This window comes from Clarias gariepinus, chromosome 13, assembly GCF_024256425.1.
Source record: "Clarias gariepinus isolate MV-2021 ecotype Netherlands chromosome 13, CGAR_prim_01v2, whole genome shotgun sequence".
Lineage (NCBI taxonomy): Eukaryota > Metazoa > Chordata > Actinopteri > Siluriformes > Clariidae > Clarias > Clarias gariepinus.
The window spans coordinates 29,117,807-29,138,668 of NC_071112.1; the positions used below are offsets into that span (position 1 = coordinate 29,117,807).

At 38.5% G+C, this 20,862-nt stretch overlaps 2 protein-coding genes across 2 annotated transcripts in view; one reads left to right on the plus strand and one right to left on the minus strand.

Moving 5' to 3' along the window:
- Positions 1-321: 321 nt before the first annotated feature.
- On the minus strand, positions 322-9,548 carry hhipl1 (HHIP-like 1). Its single transcript, XM_053509213.1, has 9 exons — positions 9,131-9,548; positions 6,657-7,303; positions 5,873-6,016; positions 3,987-4,315; positions 3,763-3,889; positions 3,141-3,286; positions 1,836-1,917; positions 1,188-1,270; positions 322-1,042 (listed from the first exon to the last, which is right to left on the minus strand). The coding sequence occupies exons 1-9, from the start codon at positions 9,386-9,388 to the stop codon at positions 534-536; spliced, it is 2,325 nt and encodes a 774-aa protein (XP_053365188.1). The 5' UTR covers positions 9,389-9,548; the 3' UTR covers positions 322-533.
- Positions 9,549-15,595: 6,047 nt separating this feature from the next.
- Positions 15,596-20,862, plus strand: part of ccdc85ca (coiled-coil domain containing 85C, a) — a 44,607-nt gene continuing 39,340 nt past the window's right edge. Inside the window, exon 1 of the mRNA XM_053510262.1 lies at positions 15,596-16,527. Within this exon, the coding sequence (XP_053366237.1) occupies positions 15,822-16,527 (706 nt within the window). The 5' untranslated portion in view covers positions 15,596-15,821. The remainder of the gene's footprint in view (positions 16,528-20,862) is intronic.

Here is a 20,862-nt window from a genome sequence, read left to right on the forward strand (position 1 = left end):
ATGACTTACCAAGACGTGGGAACTAGATACTATGTTGTGGACTGTATTAAAGTAAATTCCTCATCACAGTTTTAAACAGACTGTGGTTTGGTTACTGCAAATCCACTCCTGTAATCGGAACATTCATACATGCATTCACAACATGCATGAAGCAGCAAGAGTTGACAGAATTGTTAAACTGTCTAAAATTTAATTTAATAATTTACAATTTCAATAATCAATTAGACAAACTGTCAAACAGCTTTGAAACAGCTATCAAAATTTTGTGCATTGTGTTAAATTGTTCGCATGTTATAGAGAGAACTTCACAATTCAAATGTGTTAATTCATATAATCACTTTATTTTTAAAATCTAACACAAAATCCAAGTATTCTCATAAACGTCTTCACTTAATTAAACATGATCCAGCCAAGTTACACATATTCTGACGTTAATCTTTATATCCATTGATGAGGTAGACCTATGTGCTACCTGTTCAGGGTTTACGTCTCCTCCTCCATCCGTATAAACACTAATATTCTATGTTTTTTTTTTAATTGCTGCATATGACGCCTGCGTCCTCGTGATGACCGCAGTTGTGTTCGCCTACACCTGAATGCTGGCATTTCAGAAGGGTTTCCTCTGATCCCTCACACTGCACATCATCCAGAAGTATCCTCAGATGCTTCCCTTCCCCAAACTCTGCGTTTCTGGATGCTTTGAGAGCGTAGCTGAATCCTAGCTGTCGACATACCACCGCGGCGTTTTGGGTGGCCCAGAGATCATCGCAGATGGTCCCCCATTCCCCATGGATATGGATTTCCACTCTGCCACGGTCTTTCCTTCCGTGTTCGTCTCCCATCAGTCTCACAGCACCATTTTCATACTTCTTACCTTTTTTCCGTCTGCCTTTCCGGGAGTGTTTAGGAGTGGCAGCGGCGGTGGTGGTGGTGGTGTCGGGTGTGGTTGTCGGAAATGGTGTGGTCTTATCTACAATGCCGTCCTCTTCCAAAAGCTCTGAGAGTGATGGTCGTTTTGTTGGTGTTTCAACACCAATTAATGCTTGGGAGAGATGGTTTAAAACGGTTAAATAAGGGATTGCAATAAATATTATTAAAAATATTAGTCAAGGTAAGCACTTGCAAGATTTACTTTTTTAAAACAGAACGTAGGAACAGTATTAATAAAGACAAGCCAGAAGACCTACTTTCCTTTGGCTTGAACGTTTTAAGCTTGCTCTTGACTTGCACTGGAACGGGGGTGTAATGACATTTTCCAGGTGGAGCGCGTCTGTAATAAAGCACACAGCGTTCTTTTATCTGTTCACTGACCGACATGACCATGTGTTTTTACTCATCTTGGCTTCAATGCAAAATTTTCAAGAGGATTGAAACGAAAGTGTAGAAGAAAAGATGCTAACAGTCAAAGAAAAAGAAAGCGAGTGAAGAGAAAGAGAGTGTTACAGCTGTGTGGAAGTCGGCCAGTGGACGTGTGCCAGACACAGAGTAAGATTTAGATGACAGCCCTGTGCTGTGCTGCCAAAGCTGGGTTTTTCACTTTTTTTTTTTTTTTTTACATTTTCATAGACAGTCTGTACAAGCCAATTTTTTTATGCCTTTGGCAAGTGAAGATAGAAATTCATTGTGCATTTCACTCAACAGCCCAAATTAAAAGCTTTAAGATTTTTGTAAACATGCTTTAAGCTTCTTTTTGTAGTGATTTGTATAACATAATCGTAAGCAGATGCTAAATTCCGGGAAGAATCTTCATGCTTCGTGCCATTTTGCAAAAAGCAAAATTATGCTGACTCTGCAAATTACATGTACATGCAGTGCAGCGGTGAAAATATCCTTACCGTGACGGATCGACTATTTTGTACACAACCCCAGTGGGTGACGTAGCACTTGGAATTTCAGTAGACAGGAAATAGAGTTCACCTAATGACAGACAGGGATAAGGGTAGCGTTCGTTAAAGCACAGGGTTTTAATATTTATGCATATATAAAGCCAGGTCTATAAATTTTAGAACAAAGATAGGTTTATTAAATCGAATATGAAATGAAACACTCAAAATGTGAGTGATGTCAGGACCTTCAGCTTTAATTTAGGGGGTTTGACAAATGTGTGGCATTATACAATCAGGAATTACAGCCATTTTTATACACACGTGTTTTAGGGGGCTCATAAATAATGGAACAAATGGCTAATTTGCAGTTGCATGCCCAGATGTGGCCTGTTACCTTGTTACACCATGACTAAGAAATCACATAAAAGGTCTGGAGGAGGTTCTGAAAGTTTCATTTGCATTTGATATGTGTTCACTTGAACTCTCAACATGGAATGAAGGGATCCATCTATCACCAAGGTCAACAACAGCAAAAGGCCTGGAAGAGCACAAAAGTCAACTAAAGTGGGTGACCTCACAATCCAGTAATTCTGTCCATGGAAAACAAGAACTCCCCCACATGCACACACATACAATATAACAGACTTTGGGCATTTTATACATTCATGTACAATTATTGTACAGAATTGTAAATATTGGTATCTGGTGCACATGCAATGAGGCTTGTTCCAAAATGTATGGACCAGGCTGTTAATGTACACATATAAACATACACAAATAAATATATAGCATGCGCTTGTACAGCTTTAACATTTTTTATATTGTGTCTATTTTACTGCAATAATTAAACTTATGTGAATATAATTGATTTTATTTTATGGGGTCAACCTAAACATACACATTTTTGACTTTTTATAAAAAAAAATATTTCTTTAACTTACCTTTTTTTTACCCTTATACTGTATATAATGTTTTGATATATTAATATTCTTGTATTTATTGACTTCTCCCAAACAAATAAGCCTTAAAAACACTTAGCCCCCCCCACATAGCAAAATTGTTCATTACTGTATTATTATTCTGTATAAATCACACAAAGTAAAACATTTTCTTTTTTTCCAAACAAATATTTAACTGTAATAAAGTACTGACTGGTAATTTCACAAAAAAATTGGTGTGAACCAATTACCCGCCTAACAATACTGTAACTGATAAAAAAGTGATGCAAATGCACTGCTGCCTATGTCACCATTAACTGTAAATCTATGTAGAGTGACATTTGGAAATGATGCACAGACTGTTTCGTATTCCTACCTGCTTCATCCTCACCAAAAGAAATGACATACGGGTAGTAATTGTTAATGAGGCCTGGAAATGCACAGGTCTGACCCAAGCCCATGCAGATCTCGCTGTAGTCCCATCGGCGTGTGTTACGGTTCTCCTTTAGACTCATCAAGCGTCTGCAGGAAACACATGCGATTCAGGCTTAGGAATTAAGTTTTGAACTGCTCAAGGCTGTACTGGAACAGTGATATAATCTGTGGACAAATTGATGCACTTATGCATGTTTGCTCAAGTACTTAAAGTATGTACATTATTAAGTAGGCAAATGTTTGTACACCTCTTGATTCCTACAGTATGTGAAAAAGCAACATGTAGCCTCAATTATGCAACCACATATCCATGATATAAACAAGATCCGAAAAATAATAATAATTATAGTAGCAAAAAGGAAGTTAACAAACTCACACTCACACACTACAGGAAATTTACAAACACCCATTAGACTGCATGTCTTTGGACTGTGGGAGGAAACCAGAGTATGTGTAGGAAACCCACCAAGCATGGGGAAAACATGCAAACTTCACACACACAGACCCTGGAGGTCATGACACATTCGTGTATAATGTGTAAAGTTTTTTTTGGTAAAACATACCCACTCATAAAGTCTCCGAATATGTACATTCCATTTAAATTGGGGTATTCACAGCCTCGGTAGACGTATCCTCCTGTCACCGATTTCCCCATCTTATGCGGATATGCATAAATCGGAAGCACATCGTCTGAGAAAACAGAAAGGAAATGGCATTGTAATGATTTCTGTAACACAACAGAGCAGAACTGTTTCGGTCCGAACAGCCTTTTCATCGGGGCACCCACCTAAAGAGCTGTTGGCGCAGAGTTTCTTGTCATAACAGGAGAAGCCTTCTTTTGCTCTCCAGCCATAGTTCCTGCCTTTCTCCACCAGATCTACCTCCTCGTATTTATTCTGGCCCACGTCGCCGCAGAAGAGGCGTCCTTTGCCGTCCTTGGTGAGGGGGTCTCCTCTGTCCACAGAGCACCTCCACATGTTCCTCACTCCGTAGGCGTAAACCTCGGGCCGGGCGTCGCGCTCGTGCACAAACGGGTTGTCAGGAGGGATTCTGTACAGCGGCCCCTTCTCGTTATCGTCCACGTCGATGCGGAGGACCTTACCCAGCAGAGCAGATCTAGAAATAGACACCACAGTGACATCAGAGCAGGTCAATTCTTTCTGTATGAATTATCTCATGAGGGTCAATCTTCAGCTCAATTTTAGGCTTAATATTTTACATTTTCTTTGGCTGTTTATTTAAGCCTGTGGTTCTCAAAGTGTGGGGAGCGCCCCACTAGTGGGGAATACAGACATGACAGGTGGGGCGCAATAAACGGGAGGGAATTAGTGGAAAATAATGGGAAAGTACCTATACTAAGTCATGCTTTTCTTTTTTTTGGACAAAAAAGATTGGACACTCGAAACTAAACAATCACACGCAAAGAAATGGATCATTAATACAAGTAAATTAAAATAACATCAGAGAAAAAGTGGAAGCATAGTGCAACAATAACGGTTTAACGTCGGCATGTTAACTGCAGAGGAACAATATATAAGGAAACATTTGGGCAGTACTAGTCTGGCGTTTCTAGTTTCCAGTGTGGCAACAAAGTTGCTTTTTGATCCTTCAGGCGCTTAACAGAAGGTAAGATCAAAGAAACAGAAAGGAAAACATGATGAAGCCTATGTTGCGATTGTATTCATGGTGGAGTGGTGGGACAGAGAAGAGACCCGTGTGTGTTTTGTGTCTTAAACCACTGGCAGCAGACGGCACGAGACCCAACAAAGTAGGAAGACACTTAGAGACAACACACCCCAGTCACGTTAATAAGTCACTCAACTTCTTTAAAATAAATCTCTAGATAAGTGACGAAGTAAGCCTGTTATAACAATTGCACGTGTATTTTATCTGTTTTAAATTTGGTGTTATTTGATCTTTTTGGTTTAGAAATTGATATTTCAATAAATAGTAAACTTGGCCGATTTCGTTATCATTTTGTTGACGAGCGGGGCTTGAAAATTTGCCCACCCCGCTTAAGTGGGGAACGACAGAAAATTTAAGCAGAAGAGCTTTTTATTACTGAACTTTATCCTCATGTTATTATTTTTTTATATTCTGAAATTGTTTACTTTTATTAATTATTTGTAATAGGTTTATACAGTATATACAGAGTCACACAAAAAATGTATCCACACTTCAGTAAAAGAAAAACTTGATCAATATTTTAATTTTGATTTTATTGCTATACATTAGATGATAATACTATGATAATAATATAACATTATTAATAGTAAATTATTAGAATATACATCATACTGAAGTGCGTATAAACTTTTTTGGCTGACTCTGTATACATACAGTACACATCATAATAATTTCCTAATTGTGCATTGTGATTTCCATCACTTTGACAAATCCAGTACATATAAATAAACAGTGACGTAAATAAAATGAGATCACATTGTATGAGGTGTAACCATGGCAACAGCAGTGGTCTGTGTTGGTTAGGAACTAGAAAGTTATTTTTTGTTATAAGTATGCAAAATAGCTAAGCATGAGGTTTTAAACACTGCTAAGTGAGTGCAAGTGAAAAGAATGGATTCAAAAGCAAAAAATAAAACACTTCTGGATGTTTTGTTTGTTTGTATAAAATGAACTTAAACCTTAAAATAGTTTGTTGTTCAGACTTACTTGTTCTGCGCATTCCCAAATTTTCCAAAAGGGTCTCCGGCCATGCCGCCGTCACCAGTGAAGATGTACAAGTAGCCATCATCAGCAAAGAGCAGCTGACCTCCGTTGTGATTTGACGCAGGTTCATCGATCTCTAATATGACTCTAAATAAGCACTGAGTGAGTCAGGGATGTACATTACATATATACAGTATATAACCTCCTCAAAACAATTAATTGGTGTGCAATTAAACACAGCATCACACCCCCATCCCGATTTAAAGGCAAGTTAGGAGAGATTAGTCAGTCAGTTTTTTCCATGATAAACTCTGACACACTTCTGACACAACTGCCCCCCCGCAATGTTCTTGAAGCTCCGTCTCCAAGCGTTTTCCTTTTTTTTGCTGACTTAATAAACATTTGACAAGGCCACAGCTCAGTCCAATATTTTTTATTTTTTAATCATGTCCCACATAGTGTAACTTCCAGTGCTATTTGGAGAAGTAAAAAAATTAAGAACGTTGACTGCTATATCTTTAATGCTTAGATATTTTACCAATCTAATCCATGTTCTGATGAGTTCTGGTCACGAATACTGAAGAGAAGAAGTTCCATGCACTTGATGATAATAATAATAAGAAAACTGCATGTAGTCTGATTTGAGTGGTCGAACTGGTTTGGCTTTAAACTTAACAGGGGAAAAAATCTTATTTCATGTGGCTTTTTGGCTTTCAGTGCACAGAAAATTCCTTCCCAATGAAACCAGATATCTCTTTTACTCTGAGGTTTTAGTAAAAGATCTTACCTTTCAGAAGTATGATCAACAACGTTCATATCTGTGGCAGAGATCCGAAACTCGCTGATTCGGATCCTCTCGTCGAAGCCCACCTCTATGGAGTAGTAGACGTACAGCTTTCCATTGTACTTAAACCTGGGATGGAAAGTGAGACCCAGGAATCCCCGTTCATCTCCTTCCCACGGAGACGTCAACACAGCCTTTGTGAGGTTCAGAAACGGCTTCTCCAACTTCGACTTGTCCGGGAGATACACCCACACCAGGCCGACTTGCTCGGCGATAAAGAACCTGTGGGTGCCGTCGTTGGCGTGCACCATAGCCAAAGGGTTCTGAAGTCCGTTAGCAAATTCCTCTAAGCACAGTTGGAGGCAACCTTCTGTATCTGCGGTAACTCGTCCCAGGTTTTTGTTTAAAGCCTCGTTGCTCAGGACGTGAGGGAAGCAGTAGTCTGGATCATCAAGCTCCAGATACCGACAGAGTCTGGTGGGGTTGTGTTCTAGTTGTGACAGACGTGGGTCTTCTGATAGCAGAGGGATAGCGGATCTGCATTTAGAGTAGAAGATGGAGCAGTAATCTGGACAGAGTCCTGGAATGGATCTCAGGGGTGTGTTGGGATCTTCGGCATCAAAAAGATGAGCGGCGTACGGTGAACATTCCTAAAGCAGGAAAACAGGAAGAGTGAGCAGGGAGCTCAGGGAATTGGACAATTGCCAATACATTTGTTCTGCACGTACACAAATGATGTGCTACTCCTTAAAGCTAATGACTGTTTGATCACAGCAGTGGAAGAGATAACCCTGATAAGATCTGGATTCTAAAATAGACAAATCAGGCCAAGAATCATATACAAGTGCAAACTCAGCATGTAGCAGCAGACATGCCGGGGCAATTATTTTGTTTTTCTGCTTAACCAGAGATAAGATAATCCCATATAAATCATTGGAAATGTTCATTGTTTAGGTTTTAGGTAAAGTGACAGCTTGTCCTATGAAAGACAAAATAAATGAGTGGAACACATTATGGCAGATGGAATAACATGGGATTTCTTAGCAAATGAAATAGTTTCCCCCTTTACTCATCTTCTATTTATTTAAGACACTGACATAAGATTCACAGCTGGAAATAAGTTCTTGTAAAATGTGCTTTAGAGACCATCAGAAATCAGTGAGGTTTAGACAGTAGGGTCTAGATTTTCGCAGAGTGCATGCAATGTTTTTTCATGGGTTCTTTGGGTTATAAACAGTTCTAGACTTCTGCATATGATCTACAAGAAAACCTTCTGGTTTTAGGGGCTAAAAACAGCCAAGGGTTCTCATGAGGCGCAAAATGAAGAACCCAGTTCAAAACAGATTTGTAGACTTTGATCCCCGGTGAACAAATCAGTGGTGACTGTGGTGAGGAAAAACCTCATCTGGTTTCCTGAGAAGAAACAGAACCGAAATGGCATCCATCCTTTTCGAATGGTGCCAGAAAGCAGGATCATAGGCCAGTTACAAATGAAGACAAGTGTGTTAAGAGGATGTTCAGTACAAGCAGAGTGTAAATCCAGGGTGAAAAACAGGACAATGTGTTTACACCCGCAGTCCAGGTGTTAGGCAGAGAACGTTTCTTAACAAACTTTATGACTGACTAGTCACTTTAATGAAAATCTACAATTAGGCTTAATTACTGATAACATGTATTATAATAATAGTTTAATAGTGTCATTTAATTTTTTTAAGTGTAATAAAAATAATAATAATAAAAGAAGAAGAAGACATCCATCTTCTATATTGCTAATCTATGTGTAGAGTTGCAGTAGGACCTGGAGACTGTCACAAGGAAATAAGGACACAAGGCAGGGTACATCCTGGATGGGATGCCAACCCATCATGGGGCTCAAACACACACAATGTGGGCAATCTGGAAACACCAATCATCCCACATGGTATTGTCGTTGAACGGTTGGAGAAAACCAGGTGAAGTGAGATTTGAACCCACAACCCTGGAAGTGTGAGGCAACAGTGGCAAGGGGTGAGCCACCAACAACAACAACAACAATAATAATAATAATAATAATAATAAGCCATTCATCTTCTATATCGCTTATACATGTGGAGGGTCTCAGTGGGACTTGGGGCGTATCTCAAGGAACTTAGGACACAAAGCAAGATGGGGTCCAATCCATTGTAGGGCACAAGCACACTCAAACACACTTTGTAATGTGGGGGGAAACCAGATTACCTGGAGGAAACCCACAAAGCATGGGGATAACATGCAAAATACACAATAACACACATACTGGGAGGTGAGATTTGAACCCACAACCCTGAGGGGAGCGAGGCGACAGTGGTAAGGGGTGAACCACTAATAATAATAATAATAATACTGCTATGGATAATAACAATGTATGTTATTACTTTAAACCTTTAGCTATAAAAGCAGTACTAACATCATATCTGTGTGTGTGTGTGTGTGTGTGTGTGTGTGTTTTGTCCACCAACCTGGCACAGGAGGTCTTGCACGTACCCGGCGCAGTTCGCATAGCCGTAATAGTCGAAGTTGTCCATGATGCGGTAGAACTTCTTCATGAGCTCCTGGTCTCTGGCGAAGTCGCAGCAGCCGAAGTGCTTGTACATGGCGCAGAACTGCAGCTCCTGCAGCGGCTGAAACGGCGGCTTGAAGTCCAGACATTGCGGGTGAGGGCGCACAGGTGCGAAACACAACAAACCCGCCAAAAACATCAAAGCCAGACGGCGCATCGTGTTTCCTTTAATTAGAGCCAAAACTTCACGCGCACACACACACACACACACAGAGACGCGCGCGCGCACACTTGCGTGCAGCAGTTATGCAAGAGGCTCCGCTGCGCTTTCGGTCCTCACTGCACTTTGGACCGGGTGAAGCGCAGAGCCGCACACACAAGAGTGTGTAATGTAAATGATCTGGCCTGTTGTCCCCGGGCTGTTTTTACACTTCCACCATTCGGGGGGGGGGAATGAACACACTTCCTGTAACGGGTATTCGCTTTCTTCTGCACGGTTTGCGCAGAGCTCGAGGTCCGTACAGTGTGGCCAAGTCTGCTCAAAGACATGTAACTTAGATCAAAATGAAATGAAGAGTTTCCACACGCTTAAAATAGAATAGATTTTATGTATCATAGGAAGAAAAAAAACATCACAGACCTTAAAGTACTATAAGATAAAATAGCTCTGATTGGTATGGGAAAAAAGTAACTAATACATTAGGAGACAATTAGAATAAAATTGATTGGACTAGGATTGGTACTGGCTAGCACTGTTGCCTTGCCCCTCCAGGGTTTGGGTTCGATTCTGTGTGCATGGAGTTTGCATGTTCTCCCCATACTTGGTGGGTTTCCTTTAGTTTCCTCTCACAGTCCAAAGACATGCAATTTAGCCTAATTGGCATCCATAGTTTGTGTGTAAGTGTGTGTATGTATGTGTGCCCTGCGATGGATTGGGGTGTACCCAGCCTCGTGCCCTACAGTAAGTTAACTCGGATAGGCTCCAGGCCCCCTCGCGACCCGGTACACAAGGTAAAGTGGTATAGATGATAAGTGAGTGAGTGAGGATAGAGTACACTAGAATAGCCTAGGGTTTTATTACAATAAGGAATATACAGGTAGAAAGATTTTTTAAAAAGAGATTAAAGTTGAGTAGACTCAGAAGAGAGTATGGAAGGTATAACAGAGGAGAGTGTAATAGATTTGAGAAAAGAATAGACTAGAATAGACTAGCAGAAAGTAGAATAAAGGAGAGTTAAAAGAAAGTTTTAAGTAGAATGGCAGAGTGGAATAGAATAGAGTTTATTCGAATTATAATTTGTAGAAATACAGTACTGTGCAAACATCGTAGGCACCATATTATATGCTGTACCAATTTTTGTTTTTTATATCTTTATCATGTCTGCATAATTATGTACAAAATCATTTACAGTTTTCTTATATAACTTAAAAATAAAGAAATAAATAAATAAATAGATAACATTACAGGAGAATATATGCATGGCTGCAAGTTACCAGAAGAACTCATATTCTCCAGCAAGCTCGGTAAAACCTAACAGCTGTTTTTTTATAAAACTGCAAATCCCATCAGTGTACATTAGGTTTTTTGTTTACATCTGAAAACTGGTCTGTCTTGTACTATATTTTTTTCTTTAAAGCCATACACATATTCTTTTGTAATGTTATTAATTTATTAATTTTTAAGTTATATATGGAAATACTAAACGATTTTGTACATAATTATGCAGACATGATGAACATAAATAACAAAATTGGTACAGCATATAATATGGTGCCAAAGAATTTAGCTCAGTACTGTATATGTTGGTTATTCCACAATAATCTAATTATTTCCATATTTACAAAATTATATAATTTATTTAAAGAAATGGAGCAGTCGTATTGAGGAGACTGGAAACAGACAAAAATGATCCATTTAGCTTTTATTATGTTAGAAATATTACTTAGGTCACAACAGTTACAAATGCATACATGCACATTTTCTAAATACTTGTATTGTGTACATCATCATTGCTTCCGTTTCTGTCTGACATGCCCTGAAAATGCTTTCCCAAAAGACACTGAAATTAATCCCATGTAAGCCCCTGACTTTGCAGATCTACGATTATAGATGTGCTGGTTAGGGTTTAAAAAGTTAGTAACGAGCAAGCTCTGAAATTCAGATGCATCTGGTGAAAGGAAAAATCCGATAATGGAAAATAGACATTATAAAACAGAAATATCATGCTAGACTCATTTTTTATTATTGTCCCCATAAATAATTTGTCTATGATCACATTCCCTCTTTAGGGAAATTATCTCGTATATAGCACACCTGCAACAAAAATAAAACGTCCCCATGCTTTTGCTTTAGTGTGTAATTTCATCGGTATGTTGCAGATTTGTACTGAAGAGCTGTTGCTATAATCATAATGACTCTGCTCATAATAAACATCATCCAATTCTTTTTAATTACTTATTTCATTTATTTATTTAGACATTTTTAGAGGAATTTCAGGAAGTTCATACCATTTTCTGTTACCTAGCTTAATATCTAAACACAGATTAAAGATACTCTACTCACAGTAACCCAACAACATCCTGACTAACCTGATGATGAACTTATCATAAAATAAGTTATGGACTTATGATAAAATAGTTCATTCGCTTATATTGATTGAATATGTCTGAATATTTGATTTCAGTTCCTAATTCCTGATTCCTAATGTAATGCAGATGTACTGCTGGAATGGGATTATAATCCTGATTATCTGTTATCACTCAGAATTGTTTATTAGGGATCTGTAAAACATCTTTGTAATAATATTTATTGTTATAAACGTGTTTAGAAACAAAAATAAAATTGAAGAGGCATTGATTTATAAATGCGTGCAATGTCCCATACCCCAGTGACCTTTTCTAGTACTGAAAATCCAGTGTTTGTTTATCTAGAGCACAAATTATAGATTAACTCAAAGATCCTTAAGTGAACTTTTATACTGTTAATAGTAACATTGTACTGGTTGATCCAACAACCATGAGGAGACCATTTGACCCGAGAAGGGCTTAATATTTAGGTTTAAATCACAAGATCAACATTAACCCTAACAGATAAATAAACGACTCAGGAAAAGATCTCAGACTGGATTTAAAATAAGTATTTTGGAGTTTTGTGTTTAGATACACACTGTTACATAAGTGTTATCTGACTTTGGCAGGTGTCAATATTTTTAAGTGGTCACATAAACATTAACATCATGGTACTCTATATTGGATTCAAATATTCTTGGATTTAATAAAAGCAAGAAAGTACAATATAAAATGCATAGTCTATACATTTTGATAATCTGATAGATTTTATTCTCTACAGTATATCCTGGCAAGTTTGCAAACATAACCTAAAAGAAAGACTCTACACCTTTGAAATCATAAATTAAATGTGAGTGAAGTCCAGGTAAGTGATTTAATGTGTAAAAAAGGGTGGCAAGAAGATTGAAATTTGAACCCTAGGCCACGTCATTCATACATGCATTATGGGTTTAGAAAGAAATGTGATTATTAACAGACTTTTTTCATCATCACTCGAGCACCACTTTAGTTTATTTTTTAAAGTATGACACACTCATTTTAAGGCTGATTTTAAAATGTTAAAAAAGACAATACATTTTCCAAAGAGGGTGCAGCTTTTCAATTATTTTGGTATGAAACTCTACAAAATTCTCGTATACACTTTGGCCACCAGAGGGCGATCATTGCACTTAAATGAAGCCAACTTATTCATTCATTCGTCCATTCATTTTCTATACTGTTTATCCTATACAGGGTTGACTGGAGTTATAACAGGAGATTTCTGGGTACACCCTGGACAGGGTGCCAATCTATCACCCTCACACACTCATTTACACACAAATACCAATTAGCCATTACTGCAGGAATCACATGTTTACATTTAAGTACTCTTTCTAATACATTATCTTTACTCTAGGAACAACTTTTGGAAGGAATCCCACCTGGCACAAGGAGAACATGCAAACTCACACAGTCACAAGACAGGAATCAAACCCTCGACCCTGGGGGTGCGAAGCCACAGTGCCATCCAATTGAAGCCAACTGCATTTCCACAAGGGCAAAATATTTACCTACTTCTTAAAGTACTACAGTAAATATTTACACAATTTATACTTTCAGGATTAACCACCAGACATATGACAAGTTGTTAATGTGATAAAAGATGTACAAATGCTTGTGGTATACGTTGTTATGGAATAAAACCCAGTAAAGGTATGCTCTTACAGAAAAAATGATCAAAAAAGGGTTTGTGGGAAGTGAAGTGTTTAAGAGTCATGTTATAAAGTAACTGTAAAGTTACAGCTTTACATTGTTACAAAGCATTGACAGAGGGGACAGCTTCCAAAATTTGTTTTTGTTCCAAAAGTTGTTTGCATTTCTATGGTAATAAATAACGAAGTATATAGCCTGTTTATAGTCCTGTTATCACTTATGTTATTGCAGCTATAAAGAGACATTTAGTGCTGCTTGGCATACAAATGCTGCTACAGAAAACAACACATTTTTTAAATGAAAACAAGTAATATCCATGTTAGAATATATCCAACAGCTGTCCTGCGTAAATTGTTACCAGAGTAAAGTTAATGTATTAGAAGGAGAACTTAAATGTAATCGTGTGATTCAGTACCACAATGTTAAACGATAGCAATAACACGCTCGGTTTGTGTGACAATACGCATAGCACAGTCAAATTCACCAACACTCACTCACTCACCCACTCACTTGTCTTCTATACCACTTTATCCTGTATTCAGGGTCGCGGGGGCCTGGAGCCTATCCCAGGAGACTTAGGGCACGAGGCAGGGTACACCCTGGACAGGGTGCCAATACATCACAGGGCACTCACACTCACGCACTCATTCACACACTACGGCCAATTTGGGAACGCCAATTAGCCTAACCTGCATATATTTGGATTGTGGGAGGAAACCGGAGTACCCGGAGGAAACTCACCAAGCATGAGGAGAACATATTCACCAAGACATTGAATAATTTTTTTTTTCATTCCTTGCAGAAAAATGTTTCAAAACCTTTTTTTTCTGATTTAACTTGTGAATTGAAACGCTAAACCATAAAACGTAGCCTACGCGTAGCCCAGTCAAATTCTCAGTTTAAATCGAACAAAATATGGCAGCGGTTTTGTTTTATTCCCTACAGAATCATTTTTCCAAATCTATATTTTTTTCAATTTAAATTGTAAAAAAAAACTTTCCATTTTTTTTTCCGATTTAAATTGTAAAAAAAACCCCGTAAAACATAGCTTACGCGTGACACGCTCAAATTCAAGACTATTAATAGGAAATAAATATTAAAAAGAACAATAGAAGGCAAATTTAACTAAAAAGGAATAAAACAACTGTACAGTACAAAATATACAATATAAAAAAACATGAAAAAAATATGAAAAACAGCTGTACAATATAGAAATATAGAATTTTCTCTCTCCAAATTCTCCATTTAAATTGAACAAAATATGGCAGAGGTTATGTTTATGTTTTGTTTATTTTAAATGTAACAAAATATGACAGGGGTTATGGTTACCTTTATAAAGAATAATTTTTTAAAACCTTTTTTTTTTCGATTTAAATTGCGAACTTGACAGCGCTACGCTCGCTATCTTTTCGTCTTTAGCGTCCGTATGACGCGCGGTGGGCGGGGCTACACGGTTGCCGGTCTAAGGGAATTTTAAGGCTCCTGTCTCTTTAAGAGTTCTCAGTGCGCTTTAGGAGGCTGTATGGTTACTGTCTCTCTCTCTCTCTCTCTCTCTCTCTCTCTCTGTCGGTACCTACCTGCTCGCTCGCTCGCTCGGAGGTTTACATAACCCGCTCTCTGTGCACGTTTCTTACTATTTTAAAGGTTAAAGTCGACATTTGGACAAAGTCGGAAAATATGGAATAGACACACAGAACGGTAAGAAACGTCTCTCTCTCTCGGTTTAAAGTCTCACCGCGCAGTGCTGTCCCAATTGTGACATTTTCGTTTTATTATTTTCCTCTGTTTCCTTGAAAACCAAAAGCGTGGACGCGTGGTATAAGTTATATTATATTAAATCGTGATTAACATTATATTTTGCATCATCTGTGTTAAATTAGGAGAGTCAAGAATGTGGGATAACTGAATAGTTATGTTTTGCTGGATTGCCAGATTGGGATAATTTCAGCATGGTGTATATCGCCGTTATACAAATAAAAAACGGACACATTGTTCATGCGCTTAGGATAAATAAGTTTCATCATCTCTAAAACAAGTGCATTGTAAATTTGAGTTTTTAATAAACGCGTTAACTACGTACTTAAACCTCCCAATCTGGCAACCTAATCTCTGCATCCACTGCAGTGATTCAGGCTCAGCTTATTTTCTCATTATTGCAGGTTATGTCCAAACCAAAGAAAGTCTGATTTCATCTGACTGGATTAAGGATCTGACCTTGTTAGGATGAAGGATTTTTAAAAGGAAAAGTTTTCAATCGAAGCGCCACTTTCCCCACTTCTTGGATTCATCTTCAAATGACATGGGTGTGATTTTAGATCCCCTCCATCTATGTAGGCATCATTAGCTCTCCATCATCTTACTCTTGTCACCATCTGTCCACGCAAAGGAATATGGCAAAAAATGTAACCGACGTCCCGAGGGAGGATTTAAGCAAAATCTCAGATGAAGAACTCCTCCGACTCAGCAAAGATGAGCTGGTTCGAAAGCTCCGCCGAGTCGAGAGCGAAAAGATCAGCCTCATGGTGGAGCACGGGAACATGATGCGGGACGTGAACCGTAGGCTCCAGGTGCACCTGCACGAGATCCGGACTTTGAAAGAAGTCAACCAGAAGCTCCAGGACGACAACCAGGAGCTCAGGGAGCTGTGCTGCTTTCTGGATGACGACCGGCAAAAGGGCAAAAAGCTGTCGCGGGAGTGGCAGCGCTTTGGCAGGTACACGGCCGGCGTGGTCTGGAAAGAGGTTGGATTCTATCAGCAGAAACTAAAGGAGCTGGAGGTCAACCAGGAGGCCATCATGCACGAGAACATGGAGTTAAAGGAGATCATTGTGATGCTGGAGGAGGAGAGGAACGGTGCCGGGTCGAGGAGCTCAATAGACAGCCAGTCCAGCTTGACCAACCTTAACGGAGGCACGAACAACGTGAGGGACGTTGGGGACGGAAGCAGTACGTCCAGTACGGGGAGCGCTGGAAGCCCGGACCACCATCATGGTCATGGGCACAAACCTGTCGAGGGCAAGATGGCAGTAGTTCGAAGATCTATGGATGATCTGTCGACTAACCACCTCCACAGGAGCATACCGAACGGACTAAACGGTAAGTGAAGCGCAGTACGCTCTCTGTTTACGCACAAATTCCTTTTACATTGCCATTCTGGGATCTTCATACCTGTCTTGTGGTCTGACAATTTTTCAGTTTCCTGTTCAAAAGTTACGACTTTTTACATGCAACCTCTTATTAAAAGTCATGACCTTTTGTCAGCAACCTTATGTACAGTGGTGCACATCTGGCGTCGTAGAGACGTCCTCAAATGTACACCTGTGTATATATGTGTGTGTGTGTGTGTGTGTGTGGAAAAGCCTTTTAACACCAACATTCTCATCAGCTTGTGGAGGAACTTAACAAGACAGATAATGTGAGATGCCTTCACTCATCTCCAGGGAGTAACCCTGGAAACGGCGCACGGACCCGTGGCTCGGGTTTTACTGGGCGCACGAGGCGGTGTTTGCACATGGCCGTGCGAGACGGCTTTAGCACACAGCAGCCTGACTGTGCAGATGGCACCGCACTAATTAGCATGGCCTGTGAAGTCAGGTTTAATGAGGATTTAATGTGGTCCGTGGCTGTGCACTGCGCTGTAAATTCACTCTGCAGACACTTCACTGGAACACACACTCTCCTCAGCAGACTGCTTAGAAATGAAGGGTTATTAACGGTTATAAATGAAGAGCTGATCTGAGTGTTAAAAATATCTGTGATAAAGAATTTAAGAGGTCTAAATGTTAGAGTTAAGGCGATACCTTTAATTGCTTGGTAATTAAGCATCTTGTGGTGGCTACGGTAACTAATGTCCTCGTTTAATAATCCTCTAGTAGAGTAAATGTTTTTTTAGTTTTAATGTGACAGGTTCATAAATGCTTTTCCTCACCCTCATGTGATTGTGTTGATAAATCTGACTTATTTAGCTGATTTGCCTTTAACTCCACCCACAAAACTCCATAAAAGGCAAGAAAGCTGTAAGATCCAACTAAACAACTATTACATGGTAAAAATTCAGTAATGCGGTGCGTCAGCTAATATAGATACACAGATTTTTTTGATTAATCGAAAAAATTAGTAAAAAATTATTTTGCACTGATGCAGTTCAAGATTTGGCCTAAGCAGCTGCTATTTCACCTAGCAGGAGGTTGCTTTCTAATTAGCAAGTTTGTGAATATTTGTAGAGCAGGTGAAGGTACAAAAGTTTCTACTGTTTTATATTATTATTATTATTTTTAATCATTTCTACTAGCGATGCATTAAAAGCTGAAACTGGAAATTCCTAAAGAATACAACTTTAATATTTATTTTTAAAAAATGTATAATATTTTTTAAGATGTATCTTTATAAATTTTAACAATCTTTTTTATTTTATGGAAATTATTTTCATCTTCCTTATTTAAAAATTGAAAAGACTACTAGGTAAGATAATTTAAAATAAACCCATTTGGCTATCATTTAAAAAAAATTATTTTGGTGTGCTATTATTTAAATTTTATTAGGATTGTTTAATTCTGTATAGTTTTTTATATTAATTGAAATATATAATATTTACACTAAGCATACATTTTTACATTAATATCTCACTTATTTACCTGATTGAAACACCCTAAAACAACAAATTGAAACGTAAATTAAAATGTAATTTTTAATAAAACATAACTGGGACAATTATATTTACATTATAATAAAGTTTTTTGTGCAAAGTATTAGATTAAAATATCAATTTCTAAAAATGTAAACACAATTCTCAGCGGCTGAAATTTCACTGCCTCGCTAAATTCTAATCATTTTAACCTGAAAAGATGTGTGTTTGTAATTTAGATCATTAGATCATTACCTTTATGAAAAGCTGATATCTTGTACTTGTTTGCGTAGTTCAGTAGTGTGTGTGTGTGTGTGTGTGTGTGTGTGTGCGCGTGTGTGTGTTTGTGTGTAAATATGTGTGGGAGTGAGAGAGATGGTGCTAATCAGGTTGTGTAACACACCTTAGATGTGTTGTATTCATCATTTTATTGCTGATGCCAAACCAAACTTTGCATAAATGTCTTTATAGGGTTTATGGGTCTGCCTTTTGTTTTTGACTGTTTTCTCTTATACAAAAAAACAAACAATGAATGGGCTGTAAGTGTTCTGCCGTGCGGTTCGCCACTTCACGTTTATTACTTTCAGTAATTCCAGTTTGATTTTAAAGCACTTGTTCTAATATGTTCGCGTTTCCACGGTAACAAGAAATCAGGGTGTGGACTCGTCGATACGGTGACATTCTTTGTGTAGAAGTTGTGAAAGAGGAATAAAACACTTTAGGATCATCTTCAGGAGGAAAATAATTAATCAACTCCAAAGTGAAACAGTGACAGCGACTCTGTTTTATTACTTACTTATCTTCCTTACACTCCTTACTTTAAGAGCTGAGGTTACATAACAGGTTTACACACACACACACACACACACACACACACACACACGTCTGTCTACTCAGGAGGAATTGCCGGAGAGAATAAAAAGACTAAAGGTGTGGTCGTGTTACAGTCGAGTACATGACGGCTGCTTAGCTTGAACTCTCTCTGATCGAGTTGTAGAGAAATTAACTTAATAACTTAACTTAAATGATTGATTAACTCATGGGTGGAAGTTAATTTCATTAAGCCTGTAATGACTAAAGCTTTAATTTAATAATAAAAGAATTTACAATCGTGAGTATGCATACATCCTGAATTATTAGAAGGCAATTTATAACACGTGGATTAACACGCGGACAGGCCGTGCTGGTTTTATAAAAATAATCCACTTAGCGCAAAGTGTGAGACAGGCTAACGTAAAGCAGATTATTTTCCCACAGCATGGCACAAAGCGCTTCATTTCTTCTATATCACAGCTCTTATACCACTCTTATATCACTGTTTTGTCTAAAAAACAATCAAAACAAAAGAAACGTAAACTTGTTCTGTCCTAAAGACTTTCCCACAGTGGAATACTTACTGTTGCAAAACACAATACCTATATACCTATAATACACGATACCTAAACACAAAATGAAAACTTTGTCATACTAGCAATAATTTTTTTAATTCAATTGCTAATATGCAATTACATTTTTATTTTATTTTATTTTTTAAATATTATTTTTTTTGCAGTGTGCGGCGTGTCCATTATACAATAACGTACAATATTAGAACAAATATTAAAAAACGTATACACACCCCTATTAAAAAAAAACAACTTTCAATGTGTAATATCAACTAACTAACTTAAAGTCCATCTCTCTGCCTATTATGTAAACCAATTATTCTAAGAAAGGTCGCACTGGATCCTATCCCAAGGCACTCAGATTGCATCACTTAGTTATTTTTGTGGGTCTACCAACTTTATAATATTTCTGCAGATTTTCAGTCGCATTTACATCACAGCGCTGACTCTCTTCTGAATTATTATGAAGGAAGGTGAAAATTGGCAAGATGGCCAATTTCAAACCTCATGACATGATGCTGCCACCACCATGCTTTGCGGTTTTTGTTGATAATTTTTCTTGTTTTTGCACCTTTTAAAGCGTCTTTATATTAAGCCTGATTGACCCCTAGTGGTCGCCATTCACATTATGTCTGCTCTCCGTTCTTGGGGACCCTCCGATACTGCAGGTGGCAGTAAGCACCTAGTTGGTTTGAAAAATGTCAAGAGCAATGCGCTCCTGAGCCTTTCTTCTATATAAGGGTTTAATTTTCCTCTGCATCTGATTCAATTGATGCCCGAGTACGCCATATCATTCTTGAGACCACCTCTTCTGGTATGGCACGGTTCCTGAGCGTGGAATTATTGTGTTCTCTGAAATGACCTGGGGCCCTAACAACCTTAGAATCTTAAGGGCTAAATGTTACCATAACACACTCTGGCACGTGATTCGTGAGTGTGTGATTGTATGTACATTTTCCAAGGCTTTGTTGTCCGTGAGAACGTTCCTCACGGCTACAATCAGAGCTGGTAAATTGCTTCATCATCATCAGCCGTACTTCTGAACAGGTGAAACTCGCAAACAAAAGAACGTCAGTTTCTTCCTGTGCCACCACTAACAATGCAGAGCGCATTACAAAAGAAACCTTTATGTGGTTTTCTGCGCAAGAGCGCCGTTGTATATAAGATATAACTCTTTTTATTTGGGTTACACAGTAACGTGACAACATTTGCGGTATACAGGAATACGTGTCAAATTCTTGGCATGCTCCGTTTGCCTCGATGTCTGATCTTCTCACATGGGGAGTGCACTACCTGCAGCAGGGCATGTCTCTTTCTGTTCCTACAACGCCAGCAGCTTTCAAATAATAACAACGCCACCCAGTAAGGTTGACAAGTCGGCTTCCTGTCGGGCGGAGCACCGTGCTGCTACCGCGAGTGATT